This window comes from Myotis yumanensis, unplaced genomic scaffold (assembly GCF_028538775.1).
Source record: "Myotis yumanensis isolate MYYU_CA2020_CCGP unplaced genomic scaffold, mMyoYum1.0.hap1 SCAF_1, whole genome shotgun sequence".
Classification (NCBI taxonomy): domain Eukaryota; kingdom Metazoa; phylum Chordata; class Mammalia; order Chiroptera; family Vespertilionidae; genus Myotis; species Myotis yumanensis.
The window spans coordinates 117,509,002-117,531,035 of record NW_027223752.1 but is presented as its reverse complement, the minus strand read 5'-3'; the positions used below and the strand labels follow the sequence as shown (position 1 = coordinate 117,531,035).

At 41.9% G+C, this 22,034-nt stretch overlaps 1 protein-coding gene across 8 annotated transcripts in view; it reads right to left on the bottom strand.

Annotated features, from left to right (window-relative positions):
- PARP6 (poly(ADP-ribose) polymerase family member 6) overlaps positions 1 to 22,034 on the bottom strand; it is a 43,868-nt gene that overhangs the window by 6,083 nt on the left and 15,751 nt on the right. For 4 of the 8 annotated variants that reach the window (XM_070430934.1, XM_070430945.1, XM_070430925.1 and 1 more), the window contains 11 exons: positions 21,333 to 21,543; positions 20,525 to 20,578; positions 18,604 to 18,699; positions 17,933 to 18,025; positions 17,260 to 17,385; positions 15,769 to 15,834; positions 14,781 to 14,848; positions 10,148 to 10,196; positions 9,786 to 9,898; positions 8,384 to 8,456; positions 6,953 to 7,022 (listed from right to left, as the gene is read on the bottom strand). In XM_070430934.1, the coding sequence (XP_070287035.1) occupies positions 6,953 to 7,022; positions 8,384 to 8,456; positions 9,786 to 9,898; positions 10,148 to 10,196; positions 14,781 to 14,848; positions 15,769 to 15,834; positions 17,260 to 17,385; positions 17,933 to 18,025; positions 18,604 to 18,699; positions 20,525 to 20,578; positions 21,333 to 21,543 (1,019 nt within the window). The remainder of the gene's footprint in view (positions 1 to 6,952; positions 7,023 to 8,383; positions 8,457 to 9,785; positions 9,899 to 10,147; positions 10,197 to 14,780; positions 14,849 to 15,768; positions 15,835 to 17,259; positions 17,386 to 17,932; positions 18,026 to 18,603; positions 18,700 to 20,524; positions 20,579 to 21,332; positions 21,544 to 22,034) is intronic. The other 4 variants (XM_070430954.1, XM_070430963.1, XM_070430969.1 and 1 more) reach the window with 4 other exon arrangements.

Sequence of the window (22,034 nt, the reverse complement as noted above, 5' to 3'; positions counted from 1 at the left end):
TGTGACTCCAAAGTCACTTAATATCTCCAAGTTTCAGCTCTCTTATCTAAATAATAATGGGGATTGGACAAAATGACCTACAGCTCTAATACCAAAATCCTATGGTATTTTGTATCTATAGTTAATTGACCTTTTTGAGAAGGATGGTATCATATGATGTTTTTAAGTAATTGGTAAAGTAATGAAGAAAGAGAAGAAGTCAGTAAAGACACCTGGCTCCATCTTATAACTAATGGCTTTCAGGCACTTAATGGTAAGCAAAGGCCAGTGACAGAGGGAGAGAATAGGGAGAAAATAGATAGGAAGAAAGAATCTTGTGGGCACTGAGAACCAGGAGAATTTCACTATTTGGAAAATAATAGGAGATTAATTAGAGGCAAGCTCAGGCTGTGATAAAGATAAAAATTGAGGAACCTAGACAAAGAAGCCAAAAAGACTACCCCAACCCCACCCTACTTTAGACACCAGGCACACAGAATGAAATCCATGTATACATTTAACAAATATTTATTGGGCACTTACCCTGTGTGGATTAATACTAATATTTGGTTCATGACACACTATCATATATTTAACTAGAGGCCCAGGGAGAGAGGGGTTCCTCTGCTGGGCCTGCACCCTCTCGCAGTCTGGGACTCCTTGGGAGATGTCCGCCTGCCAGGGAGCAGCCTAAGCTGGCAGTCGGACATCCCCCGAGGGGTCCTTAGCACTGCTGCAGAGGCAGGAGAGGCTCCCACTGCTGCCGCTGTGTTCACCAGCTGTGAGCCCAGCTTCTGGCCGAGCAGCACTCCCCCTGTGGGAGCACACTGACCACCAGGGGGCAGCTCCTGCACTGAGCATCTGCCCCCTGGTGGTCAGTGTATGTCATAGTGACTGGTGGTTCCACTGTTCGGTTGATTTGCATATTAGCTTTTTATTATATAGGACAGGACAATAAATATCTTCAGATCCAACCTAAGAACTAAATCCAAGACCTAAAACATTACCGATGACTTACATCTATGTGCTGCTATCCTAACCCAACTACCTGCATCCCCTTTGGGAGGTAACCACCATCCTGAAATTTCTTTAGTTTTATCACACACGCCTCATGTTTAATTTTATTTGCTTTTGAACAACATTATAAAAAAGGTAGCATAGACTAGTCTTTTGAGCTTGACTTTCCCCTCTCAACTTATTACTAAGATTTTTCCATGATGTTGAATGCCACTGTTCATTCATTTTCATTGCTGAATAATCAATTGTAAGAATGTATTAAAATATATCCTGATTTGGGTTGTTTCCAAGATTTGCTGTTGCAAACAGTATTACTTTGAACATTTTTGTACACATCTTTGGGTGCACATATACAGGAATGAAAATGCTGGGTCAATGGGATAAAATTTCTCAGCTTTATATTATCACCAAATTTAACACCAAAGAGTCATACTAATTTATATCCCCATAAGCAATAAAAGAAATCTTAATGACCTATAACTCTGGTACAATCAGAGGTATTATCAGATTTCTTAATTTTTGCTAATCCATTTGGGTGCTAAAATGGTAAGTCATTTTGGTCTTGATTTTACTTACTTAATAGTGACTGAGCAGCTTTTCACATTTTTTGGTTATTTCTTCAGTGACATACCTGTTCATGTCATCTGCTTCTTTTTTAAATCATTTTCATTTTCAATTACAGTTGACATTCATTTTTAGTTTCAGGTGTTCACCCCAGTGACCAGACATTACATAACTTAATAAGTGATCATCCCAATAAATCCTACACCCATCCAGCACCACATCTAGTTATTAGAATATTACTAACTATACTAGAGGTCCGGTGCATGAAAATTTGTGCACTGGTGGGTGGGTGGGGGTCCATCAGCCTGGCCTGCCCCCTCTCACAGTCCAGGAGCCCTCAGGGGATGTCCTACTGATGGCGGGAGGCAACCGAACCAATCAGGGGAAGGTGCCGCCCCCATCACCCTGCCATGGCTGCCAGCCCTCCTTGGCCCTCGCAGCCACTGCGGCTTTGTCTGGAAGGACGTTGGGTCTATCTGGTCTAATTAGCATATTACCCTTTTATTAGTATAGATTCCCTAAGCTGTACTTTACATCCTCACCTTTTTTGCCCATCTCCCAAACCCTCCTCCCATCTGGCAACCAACAGAAAGTTCTCTGTATCTATGAGTCTGTTCTATTCTGCTTGTTCGTTTGTAGTTTCAATTCTTGATAGATATGTATTTATCACCATTTTATTGTTCATATTTTTATCTTTTTTCTTCTTCTTAAAGAAGACCCTTTAACATTTCATGTAATACTGGTTTGGTGGTGATGAACACCTTTAGTTTTTCTTGGCTGGTAGCTCTTTATATGTCCATCAATTCTAAATGATAGCTATACAGGATAAAGTAATGTTGGTTGTAGGTCCTTGCTTTTCATCACTTTGAATATTTCTTGCCACTCCCTTTTAGCCTGCAAAGTTTCTTTCTTTTTTAAAAATGTTTTCTTTTAAAAAATATATCTTTATTGATTTGAGAGAGGGAGAGGGAAAAAGAGAAACCAATGAAAGAAACATCAATTGGCTTCCTCCTGCACACCTCCTACTGGGGATTGAGCCTGTAACCTGGACATGTGCTCTGATCAGGAATTGAACCATAGGTCAATGCTCAACCACTAAGCCATGCCAGCTGGGCTGCAAAGTTTCTTTTGAGAAACCAGCTGACAGTCAGTCTTATGGGCGCTCCCTTGTAGGTAACTGCTTTTCTCTTACTGCTTTAAAAATTGTTTGTCTTTAACCTTTTGCATTTTAATTATGATGTGTCTTGGTGTGGATCTCTTTGGATTCATTTTCTTTGGAACTCTGCAATCCCTGGACTTCTATGTCTGTTTCCTTCACCAATTTAGGTAAGTTTTCTGTAATTATTTTTTCAAATAGGTTTTCAATTTCTTGCTCTTTCTCTTCTCCTTCCAGCACCCCCATGATGCGAATGTTGGTATGATTGGATTTGTCCCAGAGGCTCCTTACACTACCCTCATTTGGGGGGGGAGGGGGTGGCCTTTTTCTTGTTGTTCTGATTTTTTAAATTTTTTTTGCTTCCTTATATTCCAAGTCAATTTGATTCTTGGCCTCACCTATTCTACTGGTGATTCCCTGTAAATTATTCATTTCAATGAGTTGTGTTTTTTATTTTTAAATAAAAACAGGTTCTCACTAAGTTTCCTGAGCATCCTTATAACCAGTGTTTTGAACTCTGAATCTAGTTGATTGCTTGTCTCCATTTTGTTTATTTTTTTCTGGAGTTTTGTTCCGTTCTTTCATGTGGGATGTTTGTCTCCTCATTTTGGTCACCTCCTTGTGTTTGTTTCTGTGTATTAGGTAGAGCTGCTATGTCTCCTAGGCATAGTAGCGTGGCCTAATGTAGTTGGTGACCTGTGGGGTCCAGCAGCACAGACTTTCTGATCACCCAAGTTTGGCACTACAGGTGTACCCCCCATGTGGGCTGTACACCCTTCTGTTGTAATTGAGTCTTGATTGCTGTTGGCACGTCAATTAAAAGGATTTACTCAGGTTGATCAGCTGACCACCAACTTCCAACCACCTTGGTAGGTCAGCTGTGCTGGGGCCCACCACACAGTGCAAGACTTGCTTCAGCAGGGCTCTGGTACCCACTGATTCCACCACTTCAGTGTATCACTTGTGGAGGTGGCTGGGTGGTGGTGCTTCAATGTTGCCTGAAGCTATCACTGGGTGCACTGGCTTTGGGATCTCCTAGGAGTTGCAGGCCAGTGTCAGCCATTGCCTGTGTTCTGCCGAGGGCCACCAGGCATAATCTACAAAGTGACCTGCAGATGGCTGTCTCTTGTGCTGGGCTTAGAGGTGCTCAGGCAAGGCTGGCTACTGTTAGTACTGGGCCTGGGGCCACTTAACAAGAAATAAAGGGCTTGCTGATGTCAGAAGCTGCTTATTTGAAAGATTTTAGGAAAATCTGAAGCACCAGTCAAGACAGGCTATTCCTATGGTAAAGCCACTGGAAACAGCTTGGGTGGGCCAAAAAATTGGGTGGTAAGGGCCTCAGGGAATCACCAGGGTGGGCAAACAGTGTAAGCTAGGTTGATGGAATTTCAGATATGGCACCTCTCTGATAGCTCTGTGGGGGAAAGGCTCATCAAAGGATGAATGGCTTCTGCCAGCACTCTGTCTAGGAGAGAGCTGTCCCTCCAGCTCTCACCTAGATGCCAAACAATGCAGTTTCTCCTCGTATGTCTCTGGTGCCTTTCAAGCTGCTCCCCCATGCTGGAGCTCAGAAAGAGTGAGTCCTAGTAAGTCCATGTGCAGGCCCTTTAAGAGAAACTCCCTGGCACTCCAGCAATGTCAGCCTTCCTCAGCCTCAAGCCATATTCATTTTTACAGCTAGAAGTTACTGGGACTTGTCTTGCTGGCACTGAAACCCTCAGTGGGGAGGTCTGGTGTGGGACTGGGGCCCCCTACTCCTCAGGGGAGGCCTACACCGCTGAGATCTCTCCTGATTTTTATGCACCACACGAGTGTGGGACCAGCACTTCCAGGTCTCTGCCCTACCAGTCTTAATGTGGCTTCTCCAATTTCATAGTTGTAAGACTTCCATTCAGCTCGATTACAGGTGGTTCTGAATGACAGTTGCTCTGTACTTTAGTTACAATTTTGACGTGGTTGTGGGAGAAGGTGAGTACATTTACCTACATGGCCATCTTGACCAGTAATCTTTTTCTCATTTACCAATTTTTATATTGGGTTGTCTTTTTCTTATTTATCTGTAAGAATTTTTTAAAAATTCTCACCCAAGGATATGTTTTTGATTTTTAGAGAGGGAGGGAGAGGAGAGATTAAGGGAGAGTGTGAAGGATAGGGAGAGAGGGGGAGAAAGAGGAACATTGATTGGTTGCTTCCTGTACTTGCCTTGACCTTGGATTGAACCCACAACTTTTTGGTGCACAGGACGATGGTCTAAAACTGAGCTACCCAGCCAGGGCAATTTCTAAGGATTTTTAAAATATATCTTTATTACTAATCTTTTGTGGTTATGTGTATTATAAATGTCTTCTCCTGGTTTGTAGCTTGTCTTTTCTCTTTTTTAAAAAAAATATATATTTTTATTGATTTCAGAAAGGAAGTGAGAGGGAGGGAGAGATAGAAACATCAATGATGAGAGAGAATCATTGATCGGCTACCTCCTGCATGCCCCCTACTGGGATCAAACCTGCAACCTGGGCATGTGCCCTTGACCAGAATTGAACCCAGGACCCTTCGGTCCACAGGCCAATGCTCTGTCCACTGAGCCAAACTGGCTAGGGCATCTTTTCACTTTCTTAAGATGTCTTCTGATAAACAGAAGTTATTAATTTTGATAAAATCAAATTTACCAATCTTTTATGACTTATGAATTCATGTTTTCATTCTCTGGATAATTCTGTGTAAAATTGTGAAATAATTTGTTCCTTGAAAGTTTAGCCTGACTTGAAAACTATCTGAGCCAAGTAGGATTTTTGGGTTTTGTGTGCATATGTGTGTATGTGTAGGGGGGTGGTGTGGAGTGTGGTGTAAAATTTTAAACTACCATTCAATGTCTTTTATAGTTTTAGGACTATTTAGGCTTTCTATTTCTTCTTGAATCATTTTTTAGTTATATTTTTCTAAGAATTTATCCATTTTGTTAAAGTTTTCAAAGTACTGACATAAAGTTGACAAAATTGTCCCATTAGCTTCTTAAATTTTGCTACATCTGTAGTTATGTTCCCTTTTCCAGATATCTGTGCTCTTTTTCTTCAATCTAACCAGCTGTATCTGTTTTTTTGTTTGTCTTTTAGTTCTTAAAAAGAATCAACTTTTGCTTTTTTGGTTCTATCTGTTGTACCTATTTTTATTTGGTTGACTTCAGTTCTTACCTATATTATCTCTTTTTTTTTCTACTTTTTTAGTTTATTATGTTGTTAGAGCCTATTCTAGTTCTGCACCTATGGAGCTAAGTTTCTAATCTTTATACAGTTATAATTACTGGAGGACACTAAATGATAATCTATAAAAACTCTAGCACTTGCCCTAACCGATTTGGCTCAGTGGATAGAGCGTCAGCCTGCGGACTGAAAGGTCCCAGGTTCAATTCCGGTCAAGGCATGTACCTTGGTTGCGGGCACATCCCCAGTAGGGAGTGTGCAGGAGGCAGGTGGTCGATGTTTCTCTCTCATTGATGTTTCTAACTCTCTATCCCTCTCCCTTCCTCTCTGTAAAAAATCAATAAAATATATATATTAAAGACTCTAGCACTGTCTCCTTCATATGGTATACATGCAACTACATGGTGGCTCTCTTTTATACAGAACAAGAACAAAAGAAAACAGAAAAGGAATGAAGACATGAACCTGGAACATTGAGAGAGTTTTAAGTCAGAATCATTTTCTGAGCAGGACAAAACTAGACTCATCTCCTAATCAGATTCTGGACCTCACTCATGCCTTATCTTTGGAATGAAATGCTTTCTCTTGCATTCAATGTGACTGATAGTATAATGTGTAATTATACGTTGAAAAGAGAGTTGACAGGGAGAAGAACAGTGTTTCCAGAAATGTAAGCCAACAGAAGGGACTCAAGCCTTCAAGTGTATTTATAGGTAAACACACATGCACATGTGTACATACACAATTTATAATGACGGGCTATTGCTAACACCAAAAATGTTGTCTACCAAAAGCCTAGTTTCATTTCCCAGTTTCCACTGCCAAGCCTCTATAATGAATAAAACTATCCCCATGGAAAAAAGGAAGAATCCAAATTTCTAATGAGAGAAAACTGAGAAAGACAGTTTTTATCCATGACTGGGAAAAGAGCTGACAGAGACCAAGTATCCATGGTAGAAGAGGAGGAGAGCATAGATGGTATATTCACAAAATGGATGCAGTATAAATAGAGTCAAGGTGGCCAGAAAGTATTTCTTACCTGAGTATCCAAAGGAAATACTGGAGATGGGGCTCAGGTAGATGCCTTTGCCATAGGCTGCTCCATGCAGCTTGCAGGGAAACACCAGGATGAGCAATATGAGCCTGGGCCCTCCCATGACTGTATATTAGGGAGCCACGAGGCTTAGCCAGCCCTCTCTTCCCTCCATTATCACTCATTCAGATGGCTCTAGGCACCTACTCGTAAAATGCTGATTGGCTGAACATCGGTTGCAAGTTAACCTCTTTGTCTATGAAATAATAAATATTGAAGCCTTGGAGTGAGGAATAGCACAGCCACTGAGTCAGTCCCTTGGAATCCATGTTCCTGTCCCCAGGTGTCGGTATATATGAGATTCCAAAAAAAAGAACTACAGAACAGATAGCCAGGAAGAGGAACAATGACTGTTCCTTGGGGTCTCTCAGGGCAAAGAAATAAGTCTCTATTGATACCGTTCTAATAACCAGGTTATTATTTAACAGAAAAGGAGTAAAGAGAAGACTAGGTAATATAGGCATGCCATTTACACAGCTTTGCTAATTTAACACTCTCCAAGTCTGTTCCCCGTAGAGAGATGTGGGAAGGGAGTGAACAAAGGCAGTTTGGACTAATGCGCAGTAAGGTCTGAGTGATGTGGAAGATGCCTACCTGTCAGTCACACCTGGGAGTGAATCAGTGGCCAGAATGCGTGTGGCCACTGCAGCACTATACCTGAATATTTAAGCTTCTGAACAAAGGAGCCTCTCTCTCTCACGCAGCTGGGCTCCTGGCTATCCTGTTGCAGGGGCAAGCTGTGAGCCACGTGGGACCCACACAGTGGATTAATGGACTGAATCTGGACTAAATGCACTGGACCCACCTTCAACATGGAACAGTCACTTTGGACACTGGCCCTCCTTTTGGCTCTACTGGAACCCCAGCTGCACTCTTTCAGGACTGGTTTAAGGAGCATAGGACTTTGGAACCTGAGGAATGTAACTCCCACCAATAAAGCCTTTTACCACATCTCATTCTCCCATGGAGGCTTCTGAAAATGCTTATTTCAGTGGTACCTTAAGAGCCATCCCACTCCCATGAGCATAGGAGAAATTTAATTCTCTGGTGATACTATATAACTCTGAATGAACAGTCACATATATTGAAAAGTTCTAATAGGGTAATTCATCTAATGGCTGCAATCAGCAATTCATACTCCTGCCTACAGCTACATTCCCATTCCCCAAATCACCGAAAAACTTAGGAGGTAAAAATATATAAAAGCTACATTCATTCTATACATACACTTCCAACTTCCTCCCTAGGGAAGCCACACGCAGACTAGATTTAAGGATGCTGAGGGAAAAACAGCTGAGTACTCCAGGGCAGACTTTCCCAAAACTGAGTGGGGCAGAAAACAGGGTGGAGAAAAAGAAAAAAGGGGCACAGCCTCACCTGCAGTTTGGTGTAGGATGCATTCACCAGCCCATTGCGCAGGATCGAATGCCAGTTCTCAATGTGGGACCCACTGTAAGGCAGGGTAGAATGTATGTCTCTTCACAGTATGAGGTTCCCAGGAGCACTTTCAAGAATGCCATTCCCACCCATTCTCACCCACACAGGACATGAAGATGGACACATATATTAGTGATGGGCATGCATATGGACATAGTCACAGGCATGCAGATGTATGTGTGACTAACCTCTTATATCTTAATTTCCAGTCCCATCATCTCTTCCATGCTTTAGCTAGGCCCATTCTAAACCCTCAACTGCTGATTCAGCATTTTCATTGGCCTATTCCCCTATATTTCAAATTGAATTCTTCTCAAACCCAACAAACTTATCACTGAATGCAAATATGGCTTCCAGTCCTGAATTCAGGTGTACTTTTGGGAAAATGGTACCACCACTCCCTTTGCATTACCCTTAATATGGCTCTTTCTTTCTCTCTTTTCTCCCACAATTATGCATCAATTGATTTCCTCAAAGTAGTTTTCAAATCTAATCCCTCTAATCTGTTTCTTCAACCATCCTTTTATGTGCAAATGCCATTTCTCCTCAACTACATCATAAGTAGCTTGAGAGTAAAGACCATATCATATGCATTCTACAGCAAGAATGTCAAACTCAAAGGCTAACACGGGCCAAATAAACAAGGTTTAAGTTTATGTGGGCCGCAAAAAACAAAAGCTTCAATTTTCATAGAAATGTAGGTTTATTTTGATAGAGGCATACTGAATACAAAGGGCTGAAAATAAATGAGTAATCATTAACATAAAATAATAGAACATTTTAATAAAAATTTTTTCTTGAACATTAATTTACCAGACACTGAATAAATGCACAAATTAATAAACATAACACAAATAAGCCTATTTTTCTTGTTCTCCGAAAGTGGAATATTTCCTGTTGCACACACCAAACAAGTCAGTACACGACTAATGACGTGGCAATCGGCTGCTAAAATAGTCGCTGCTAGTATTAGTGGAGAGAAATGGTGCGCCTGTACAAGGCGAGTAAGGGAAATGACTACAGTAATCAGTCATTAGTGAATGTTGTAGTTCGTTATTAATAATCATGAATAACAGGATATTGTAAAAATTAGGTTACGAAATTTTTATTAAAACATTTCTGACATACCGTTATATTGGTTGGGCTGCAAAAATATTCGTTGTGGGCCACATGCGGCCTGCGGGCCATGAGTTTGACATACTTGTTCTACAGAATCTACCACAATATAACTAACTGTTGACTGGTTGATGAACATAGGTAACACAAACTCATTAATCTCGAATGAACTCTCCCATCACCTTACATTTGTTGCCCTCCACTTTCCCCACCACCCCGCTCTTACTGGAAGGCAAAAGTGCTGCCATAGAGTTTCTTGGCAGTCCGGAACCGTGCCTCCTTGGCAGGAGGGCTGCTCAGCAGGAGGAACTGGTGTGAGGTGTGCATGAACTTCAGCTGCTGCCAGGGTGGGGGTGGGGTCAGAAAAACAGAGCAGAAATGGAGATCAGGGAGAGAAGGGTTGGGGATAGGGAGCAAATCAGGCTTGCAATGACCCCCAAAAAAGGAAATATGCTTAGGCCCAAATATTATTATTGATGGGCAGAGACAACCAGGAAAATCTAGGACCAATGTGGTTGGTTGGTTTGGAGGCCCCTCCCTGCCTCTCATCAGATATTTAAGTTTAGAGGGAAAAAAAAGGTCACTTACCCTGCTGAGAGGTAGTTTGACAATGTGTGACCTGTTACTAGAGATGATCCTAGGACAAAACAGAAATAAAGAAAATGACAGAATAAGTGTGTGGTTAGGCCATTGTGAACAAAGCAGCAGCCTTGCTGTGCCCTTGGGAGAACAAGCAAGGATTCCAGGGTTGTCTGAATTGTGTGAAATATCCAGGCCACCATCTGAATATTCCCTTGGGTAGTAATGCTTGCATATAAAAATGTAAAAGGAAAGCTAGTTACTGATAGTTAAATAACAGATGAAAGAGAGGGTTGGGAGGTGAGCTGCTACATCTAGGGAGAGAAAAGAATAGAACAAAAGGAAGAGAACAAGAGGTCAGCTAAAAAAATTAGAGAGCAATCTGTATTAGGATGGTGATGAATTACCCTTGGGATTTAGAAACTTAGAACTGAGCTCAGGACCATCCCACTTGAGCTCAGAGGAAGCCTGAATGCTCTTGGGGATGGTGAAGAATGGATAGAAAATTACTGCTTGGGCAGGAGAAAGAAGCAGAAGAAACTAGAATAAACTTCCTGAGGATTCAAGGATAGACTAGGCTATATGTAGGCTGGATTCAGAGGACAAGAGAGAACAAAGGCATGAGACACTGAGGGGTCAGCAAAGGAGCATTATTCCCTATAGTGGATGGTTTAGTTTTTTTGTGTTTCACCCATGTACTTATGATGCCATTCTGGAGGATCTATGCCTGGTCATTCCTCATGCTAAGAGGGAGCATGCTGCATTGAGAAACTATTGATGTCAAAGGCTGACTAAGAAGAAAGGGAAAAGCCATGTCAAGAAAACAGAACAGGAATCAAGATCAGGGAGGGACCCATCAACAAAATGGAAAAGGGAACCCACTGTATGAGAACATTTCGAAATGATACATCTGATTAGGGGTTAATTTCCAAAATATATAAAGAACTCATACAACTCAACACCAGGAAGACAAACTATTAAATTAAAAAATGGGCAAAGGCCTGGCTGGTGTGGCTCAGTGGTTCAATGTTGACCCATAAACCGAGAGGAACCAATTCAATCCCTGGTCAGGACACATGCCTGGGTTTCAGGCTCAATCCCCGGGCCGGGGTGGGATGGTGGGGATGGGGGTGGAGGGTGGGGGGTGGGACGTGCATGTAGGAGGCAGCCAATCAATGTGTCTCTCTTATCCCTCTATCCCTCTCCCTTCCCCTCTCTCTCTCTCAAATCAATAAAAATATATATTTTTTTTTAAAAAGGGGAATCGAAGATGGCGGCATAGGTAAAACACCAGAGACTGCCGCCGTGGACAACCACTTCAAAAATACAACTAAAAGTCGGAGCGGACATCAACCAGAACCACGGGAAGGCTGGCTGAGGAGAGTCTCTTCAACTAGAAGCAAGAACAACAGCATTCCGACGCTCAGCGGAGGCGCAGTGTGGAAAATTTAAAGGTACGGCGGTGCGGTGGTGAGGGTGCGCGCGCAAAGCGGGCTGGCGGCTGAGGGCGCGATTGTCGTTTTCAATTAGGAGCGAATCTCAGACTCTGGGCTACAGATCCGGGCGAGTCTCTAGGGACCCAGACTCAAACGGGAGAAGCGGGACTGTCTGGCTACGGCCCCTCCGAGGTTTGCAGCGATTGCTGGGACAGAGAGGCAGAGCCCCTGGGGACGGACTGAGAGCGGCCATAGCTGCTCCCCCCCCCCCCCCCCCTGTTGAGCCCGCCCCGCCCAAACCCTGCGCACAACCATTTGCCGACCGCCTCAGGCAAGGGCTGGACTAGCGCCTCCCCTGAGGACTGAAGTTTTCCCACAGCTGATTTCCACCGCCAGTCGGCCTGATGGTCAAATCCCTCTAGTGTTAACTACAACAATTAAGGCTTCGCTAGAACAAGACTGCGCACAGAGACCACAAGGGGGTGCACCAAGAAAGCATAAAAGATGCAGAGACAAAAAAACATGACAGAAATGGAGGATATGGAGCTAAGAATCGCAATTTTGAGGGCTTGCCATAAATTCGTGCAGAGCCTCACGAAAACTAATGAGACCCTCGATGCTACGATAAAGAAATTAGAAAGTAAGCATACACGGACTGAAATAAAGAATATTATACCCAATAGCAGACCAGAGGAGTGCAAGAATCAAACCAAAGATTCGACAAAAAACACCCAATTGGAAAAGCATAATGAAAAAAGAATCCAAAAGTGTGAAGACAGCGTAAGGAGCCTCTGGGACAGCTTTAAGCGGACTAATATCAGAGTCATTGGAGTCCCAGAAGATGAGAGACAGCAAGATATTGAAAACCTATTTCAAGAAATAATGGCAGAAAACTTCCCCCACCTAGTGAAAGAAATGGACTTACAGGTCCAAGAAGTGAAGAGAACCCCAAACAAAAGGAATCCAAAGAGGACCACACCAAGACACATCATCATTAAAATGCCAAGAGCAAAAGACAAAGAGAAAATCTTAAAAGCAGCAAGAGAAAGAGGCTCAATTACCTACAAGGGAATACCCATACGACTGTCAGCTGATTTCTCAACAGAAACTTTGCAGGCCAAAAGGGAATGGCAAGAAATATTCAAAGTGCTGAATACCAAGAACCTACAACCAAGATTACTTTATCCAGCAAAGCTATCATTCAGAAGTGAAGGTCAGATAAAGAGCTTCACAGATAAGGAAAAGCTAAAGGAGTTCATCACCGCCAAACCAGTATTATATGAAATGCTGAAAGGTATCCTTTAAGAAGAGGAAGAAGAAAAAGGTAAAGATACAAATTATGAACAACAAATATGCATCTATCAACAAATGAATCTAAGAATCAAGTGAATAAATAACCTGATGTACAGAATGAACTGGTGACTATAATGAATCAGGGACATAGAAAGGGAATGGACTGACTATTCTTGGGGGGGAAAGGGGAATGGGAGATTCGGGAAGAGACTGGACAAAAATCATGCACCTATGGATGAACTCAGTGGGTGGGGAGTGAGGGTGGAGGGTGGGGTGGGAGCTGGAAGGAGGGGAGTTATGGGGGGAAAAAAGAGGAACAAATGTAATAATCTGAACAATAAAAATTTTAAAAAATAAAAATAAAAAAAAAATAAAAAAAATAAAAAAAAAAAATAAAAAGGCAAAGGACCTGAATAGATACTTCTCCAAAGAGGACATTCAGATAGCCAATAGACACATGAAAAAAATGCTCAACATCACTAATTATCAGAGAGATGCAAATTAAAACTACAATGAGGTATCACTTCATACCTGCCAGAATGGCTACCATCAATAAATCAACAAAATGCCCAGCCGGGTGTGGCTCAGCGGTTGAGCATTGACCCAGAAACCAGGAGGTCACCAGTTCGATTCCCGGTCAGGGCATTTGCCTGGGTTGTGGGCTCGATCCCCAGTGTGGAGTGTGCAGGAGGCAGCCAATCAATGATTCTCTCTCATCATTGATGTTTCTATTTCTCTCTCCCTCTCCCTTCCTCTCTGAAATCAATAAAAAAATTTTAAAAAATCAATCAATCAATCAATCAATCAACAAACAACAAATGCTGGTGAGGCTATGGAGAAAAGGGAACCCTAGTGCACTGCTGGTGGTAATGCAGACTGGTGCAGCCACTGTGGAAAACAGTATGAAGTTTCCTCAAAAAAATTAAAAATGGACTGCCATTTGACCCAGTAATTCCACTTTAGGGAATATGTCCTAAGAATCCTGAAACACCAATCAGAAAGAATATATGCATCCTATGTTCATAGCGGCATTATTTACAATAGCTAAGATCTGGAAACAGCCCAAGTGCCCAGCAGTAGATGAGTGGATGAAAAAGCTGTGGTATATTTACACAATGGAATATTATGCAGCTGTAAAAAAGAAGAGGGGCCTCCTTACCCTATGCAACAGCATAGATGGACCTGGAGATTATTATGCTAAGTGAAATAAGCCAGTCAGAGAAAGACAAATACCACATGATCTTACTTATATGTGGAATCTAATGAACAAAATAAACTGATAATCAAACAAAATAGGTCTATAGGTGTGGATGCATGGAACAGACTGACATATTTTGGAGGTGAGGGGGTGGGGAAGGGAGGAAGGAGACTGGAAGAGGTTAACCAAAGAACAGACAATAGTGTGATGAGGGATAGGGGCTGGGTGGAGGGGGACTAGGGGGAAGAAAGGAGGACATCTGTAATACTGTCAACAATAAAATCAATCAATCAATCAATCAATCAGAGAGGGAGGGGGTTGAGGGCAGTAGAGAATGGTCAGAATCTTTGCTGAAAGGCTCTGGACAGTCTACATCACCGGGGAAGACCTTGAGACAGGAAAAGGGAGTAGAAGGGTGCAATGAAGTTATTTGACGTGAATGGTGTTAATTTCTACATGCAAGGGGCATCAAAAACCTACTGAGAAATAAGAAACCCCTAAAAAGAAGTTGAGACATCTCAGAATTTGTGGGTTCTCTATAGGATCTCAGTTCTTGTCAAATCCTGGCGTCAATAAAACCACAAGAAAAAGCAGCCATGATATATATATAACCTCAGGAAGGAAGCTGAAACTGTCTCTAAGAGAAGGTGTAGGCTCCACGTTTAATACCATGTCCCTGCCCCACTCTGGGAAGGATGAACCATTCTATCCATACCACTGCAGGAGAGGATGGGCCAGGGGATCCAGCTTGTCCATCTGCTTCTTGATTTCCAGATATGATCCCTGTAAAACAATAGCCATAAAGTTAACTTCCAGGAGCAGTGGGAGCCCTTCCACTTTCCACAGATGACTATCAGGGCCCAGGGCAAGGTAGGTAACGAAGGCCATACAAAGGCAGGAGGAGATGGGTTTCCACCCACAAGGAACCCAGTCAGATTGGGAAGATTCATAAATAAATATGAAAATGAGTGAAGATGCTTACAAAACAACATGTAGGCGGGTCTCCCTCATTTTATGCAATTCCTACCACCCTACAAAGTTGATTGTAAATAAAAAATAAATGAAATCAATGTCAGAAAGAATAGGCTAAGGAATCCTGTGGTAAAACTTTACATAAAGTAAGGAGTTCTTGACAAGTAAATCATCCCTCATTGGTGTATCTTATGTATTAATATAAACTGTGATATATAGGATTTGCTAAGAGGTCCACCTGTAAATGAGCACAAATGAATATCTATTCATGCAGAGATTGCAGACCAGGGGTGGGGAAGTCTGGTGAGGGACAGCCTTGAGTCAAAGGATGGTCACTGCTCCATGTGGCTGCCCCACCCCTAAAAGGATAGAAGATGGAGGTCCCTGGGTCTAGTTCCTTACCTCCAAGCCCCCCTTCTTAAACTCCCAACCCTGGGCAGAGGTCTTTCCCTCACCTAATTCCCTAAGAATTATGAAAAAATAAACATTAAATATGAACCACCTGTTAAGGAATTAGTAACAAAAGCAAAGGTTGAGGGAGACATTAAGAGTAAGAAAGAAGAGTAGTAATAGAGTTAATAAAACAAAACAGAACAGGAGGGAAGACTAAAGTAAACAGTGAGGAATCTGAGTAGCATCTCTAAGTCTTCACTCCACTTCCATGAATTCCAAGCAGAATACAACACTTGTGGCACAGGCAGAGGGCAGGGGACAGGAAAAGGGTAGAGTACCTGGGTCATCTCCCGGATGGACATCACACTATCCAGAGCTTTCTGAAGTCGTTCATAATTCTTCTTCTGTGGGGAATCAATGGGAAGAGAAAAATCAGATGAAGAAAAATGGAGAGTCAAGATATGAAAAAAAGTAGACGCAGATATACAAAAAAAGTTTAGGCCCTAGGGAAAGGGTAGTACGTCATGGAAAGAAAACAGATGTAATGTCAGATAGTTCTGGTATCACATGCTAGTTCTCTCTACCAATTGAGAGTAATAGGGTAAGTTACTTAACCTCTTAGAAGCCCAGTAATCCTGTGACTAAATGAAGATAAAAATCCCCACTACCCTAATCTAGATGTTCTGAAATAACATATGTAAAGAACCTGGTATAGTGTGTGACATATAACAATGAATAATAGTCAGGTACTGTGATGATTAATTATGTCAATTGTGTTTTGTTTTTAAATATATTTTATTGATTCTTTACAGAGAGAAAGGGAGAGGGATAGAGAGTTAGAAACCTCGATGAGAGAGAAACATCGATCAGCTGCCTCCTGCACACTCCCCACTGGGGATGTGCCCGCAACCAAGGTACATGCCCTTGACCGGAATCGAACCTGGGACCCCTGAGTCCGCAGGCCGACGCTCTATCCACTGAGCCAAACCGGTTCGGCGATGTCAATTGTTAATAGTGTTAATTTCACTGGACAATGGAATGCCCAAACATTTGGTCAAACATTATTTCGGGGAGTGTCTGTGAGAGGGTTTCTAGATGAGATTAACCCTTGAATCAGTAAAGCATATTGCCCTCCCTAATTTGTGTGGGCCACATGCAATCAGTATAAGGTCTGAATAGAACAAAAAAGCCAAGTAGGAGGCTCCTCCTGCCTGACTTCTTGAAGCTGGGACACTGGTCTTTTCCTGTTTTTGGACTTGGATCTGGAGACTGCTAGCTTTTGCATTGGAACTTAAATAACTGGCTCTCCTGAGTCTCTAGTCTGCTGACTGCTAATCCTGGGACTTCTGAGCCTTCATAATTATATGAGCCAATTCTTTATAATAAATCTCCTATTGGTTATGATTCTCTGGAGAACTCTATCCAATGCAATACTTTACATATTATCCCTCATTTTTATAACAATCCAAAAGGTAGATATTATCCCATTTTACAGATAAGGAAATTGAGGTTCATTAAGGTTAATTGACTTGTCTAACACTACTCAGCTAGGGAACAACAGAGTCTCAAGTGGAATCCAGGTCTGTTTGGCTCCAAGGTCTTTATTCTTCCCTTTCATGCCATAATTAATATGAATTCTTCTCTCCTTCTTCTGACTAAGTCAGTTATTTATTTACTAAAACAGCTAAAACTTAGGGCTCAAGAGTTCCCAAGAAACAAGTCTTTCATTTATTCTAATTCTTACTCCAAGAAGCTGTGTAACTAGAATGACATATCATAGTCTCCCACTATTTTCTACTGTTTCTGTTCCTTAGCCCTGACAACTATACCTTAGGGTTAAAGGCCAAAGTCTTGGGATCAGTGGGGTCCACCACAGAGGGATAAGGCTCAAAGATGATGCTTTTTCTAGGGGACTCCAAAGCTGCCCTACACATGGCCACCAGCAGATCCACCACCTTAGGGGAAAGGAGAGAAGGGGGTCAGTAGAAGCCAAATGATTTCTCAGTTCTAGAATACACGTAGTATCCAGAATACTCACCTTTTGGAGTTTCAGCATTTTTCTCTGCTCTTCTTTTTAAAAGCAAGTATGTTTATGGTTTTTCATTAGATAATATAAACTCATAAAATTTCAAGTAACAATGAGTTAGAAAGTGATTAAAAAGCCCTGGCAGAATAGCTCAGTTGCTTAGAGTGTTGACTCAATACACCAAGGTTGCAGGTTATAATTTTCTATCCATAAATAATAGCTGAATAGTATTTCCACTGTAAGGACATACCATAATTTAACTGGATGCTCTATAGATGGGAGTTGTATCCATTTTTTTTTTTTTTTTTTACTATTACAAATAATACTATCATGAATATCCTTACAAATGAAAGCATTTCCAGAGGTTAAGTTCCAAGGAATGAAATTGATAGGTTCCCCAGCCTTTTTTTTTTTAATTGATTTCAGAGAGGAAGAGAGAGGGAAAGAGAGATAAAAACATCAATGATGAGAGATACCTCTGCTCCAGTGGCCACCTCCTCTGCAGCTCCAGACATGACTCCCAGTGTGTAGAAGGAGAAAACACACAGTTCACGAGTACAGACGGCTGGCTAAATGGACATATTAAAACACACAGTGGTGGTAGGGGAGATGCAGTAAAAAGGTAATGTAGGGAGGAAGGGATAATCCTGACTTCAGACAACTCTATAATGAGGCAGGAGTTTGGGGCCCACTGTGTCAAACTTACTGATAAGTTTGAGAATTAATGCTGTCTCTTATACAAAGCCTTCTGTAACCTCCCTAGGTAGTTAGATGCTCTCTCTTCGAGCTTCACAACACTGCTCATATCTCTTCTATACACTGATAGTGAAGTGTCTGTCTAATCACCTAGATTTGGAGTCCTTAAGGACAGTATCATATCCAATTATCTTGGTCAATATCTGATAACTACTTTTAAATGTTGGGTGGAGATTATATCTTCAAAAATATTCACATTGCCTCATCTTTCCTAGTAGGACTGCTGACATTTATTTTTTGAGTAAAACAATTATTTCTAGAATCTCAGGGAGTAAGGACAGAATTCCACCTTTACCATAGAACCAGGAAGAAAGGAATAAAGGAGAGATGAGGAGGAAAAGGGCCTTGACTAAGGGTCCAAGGAAGAGGGTCACAGAGCAAGGGTTTATACCTTGAGCATGGACCCATTCTGGAAGACATGCTGCTCATCACACACCACACAGTACTCATTCAATGTTGGAATTCTCTGCTCTGCATACTTCATGATCTGGGGAGAGAAGAGATTCTATTAAATCTTTTGGAAGCACAGGCACAGATATGGGAACTATTTTGAACTTCTTTTCCAGCTACTCTCCTTCCTCCCAGCCCTGTACCTAGCAAAGAATCTTTTCCTGGGCGCTGCATGTAGTTAAACTAATGGCCTAACTCCAGAGCTAAGACTATATATTAAAAGTAAAAAAAAAAAGAAAAAAAAAAAAAGACCACCCTGGAAGGAGACCTGGGTTAAGATTTCCCTCCTCACTACTTAATACCACATATAACTTCAGGCAAGTCAGTTAATGTAGGACTTGGTTTCTAAAGTGGAACATTACTCACCTCATAGAGGTATTAAGAGTAATGAGATGATTTCTATGAAAGTATTTTTAAAACTATTAATCAAACTATTAACATTAGTTGTAGTAATTACAGGTTATCTGATGGCAGGGGGTCCTGAGAAGCCATTTCAACTACCTAGAATAATCAGCCTATCCACTGGTCACACCACAGATACAACTCTGCGCTGGCAAGGGAGAATGGATCCAGAGCTCCTGCAGCAATATTCTAAAGTATTTTTTAAAGCATTCTGTCTTAATATGGCTTTTCAACCAGGTACATTTCGTGTATAAATAAAGTTATTCACATTTCAAATACTTTGGGGCTGGTAAAGGGACATGCAAGGGCTTTTCACTCAAATTTATTGAATGCCTATTATGTACCCAGGTCAAGTGAAAGTCTCCTTGATTATGCAATAATATAAAAGACTAGAGGCCTGTTGCACGAAGAGATTCGTGCAATAGGCCTTCCTTTCCCCTGGCTGCTGGCACTGGTTTGCCTCTGGCACCCAGGCCCAGGCCTTCGCTATGGCTGAGTTCTGGCCGGAGCCAGCCCCGGAAACGTCAAGCTTAGCTGCTCCGCCGGCCCCGGGGCCGTGAGGCCTCACTGCTCTGCCGGCCACGGGGGACGTGAGGCCTCGCTGCTCCACCAGCCCCGGGCCATCAGGCTTCGCTCCACTACCTGGAGCCTATGTATGCAAATTAACCACCATCTTTGTTGGTGGTTAATTTGCATATCACGCTGATTAGCCCATGGGAGGTGTAGTGAAGGTACAGTCAATTACCATGTTTGTCTATTATTAGACAGAATTGTCTTCTCAGAACCTATACTCCAATAGGGGAGATATGGTGTGTATACATATTACAATTCAAGGTAGCATATGGTGTGTGACATATAGGTGCCATAAAAAATAAAAAGCATCATGAGAGCTCAGTAAGAAGAGACATCACTTTCAACGAATTAATTAATATAACTGGAGTGATGGAGAAGATTTTATGGAAAAGATGACACTGAGCCTTGACTGCAGAAATAGAGAGGAAATCCAGCAGAAGAAATGACACGAACAAAGGTAACAGGGATACAAAAGTGAAAGCATGTCCAGGAATAAAAAGATTTAAAAAAGAAAAAATGAACAGTAAAGGCTGAGCAGTGAAAGAGGACTATAAGGAAAATTGAAGACTACTTGAGCAAGAATGTTAGGGATCTTAAGGAAATTAGTGTCAATTACTTTCTCATCTCCAGACCTAGGTATTTAAAATCTACAGTGTACCATTTGGCACTTGATCATAAGTGGTCTGTAAACAGTCTTTCCAGTAATGCGCTAAGCTTCTTGAGGATGGAACTATGTCTTCTTTTCTCTTATCCACATAATACTTAGTATAGTTCTGGGAGTAACTCAGGAAATATTTAATGGACCGAGGAACTAGGAGATGTTAGGGGATCAGATGGATCAGACAACAGGGAAAAGGCTTTGAAATGAAACTTTGGACTTGATTTACCTGGACAAGAAATCCATATTCCAGAGTAGGGATGTTCTTGCAGTGACCACTGACCTGGTAAGAGTAAAAAGACAGACCCCATGAGCCTCCTATAAAACTGGCACCTGTATAGACATCACACACACCCTCACTTAGGATTCTCCTAAAGTAGCTAAGCCCTAGCTCCAGTCAGCTTAAGTAATTCCAAAGCTGGAGAGACCTTTAGACATTTCTGCGAAAGGTTCTTAAAAAGAGCTGGCCTAGCCAGCCGGTCTGGCTCAGTGGTTAAGCTTTGACCTATGAACCAGGAGGTCTTGGTTCTATTCCTGGTCAGGGCACATGCCCAGGTTGTGGGCTCGATCTGCACTAGGGGGCATGCAGGAAGCAGCTGATCAATGATTCTCTCTCATCATTGGTATTTCTATCTCTCTATCCCTCTCCTTCTGAAATCAATAAAAAAAATTTTTTTTTTTTTAAAAGAGCTGAGCCATCCTTAACCTTCTTCAAGGTACGTGGAATAGGTTTGTACAGCGGCTATCAAGTCTTAACCATACCTAATAAAATCATAAAATGATATTTCATTGGGATACCCAACCCTAGACTTTCTGCTTTATGGACTGCTATCAGAGAAGCTTGCTCAATAGCTTAGATAAAAATAAGTTTTCAGCTATTAAAAAATGTGTTCCATTCCACCCAGTCATGGTACATGCCCAGGTTTGATTTATGATGCTTGGAAACCATTCTTCCACCTCATTTTAAGAAGCTATACTCCCACAATCCCACTCCCACCCTCCTGATACCCAAGTCAAAACCATCCCAGCTCATGTACCAAAGGAGAGGTCCGTGCTGGGGGAGGGAAGCCCAAGTGCTGGGGGCACAGGAGACCTGCCTGGGGGCTGGGAGAGTAGCCAAACACTTCCACTTTGGGGTTCTTCATGGTACAGGAGATGGAACGGTTCATGAGGCGCCCAACCCGAAGCTCTGGTACAGCAAGTTTGCCTTTCAGCATGGAGTCCTGTATAATAGGGAAACTGGGAGACCTGGAGAGAGAGCAAGGAGAAGTGATTAAACTGGGGATTCAGTATGGGAGAGGTTTGGAGACAGTGGGTCCTAGGACAGGATAAGTGAAGTAACCTAAGTCAAAGATGGACATATGAAGGAAGTTCTATTGGATCTAAAAACTGTTAAAATAATTAAATAGATCATACATCTGAATTGATTTTTATGTCATTATCTATGTGTTTTTCTGGTAATCTATTTCTATTTTCACCCTTAACAGGTATGGAATGATCCCTTGGAGAGAATGCTTGTTTCACTTACACATTGTGTGTGTGTGTGTGTGTGTGTGTGTATTTACCGGTATATACATATGATTAAGTGCTAAATATTGTACTAGGCAAGAATTAGTTTCATCCCAAAGAGCCTAATGTCCTGACTGTCAACAACAGTACCTGGGAAGCTGCAAATCTGGGCCTGTATTTGCCTTTGGGAAGATCAGAAAGCACAGGAGGGGGTGATGCTTTATTTATTA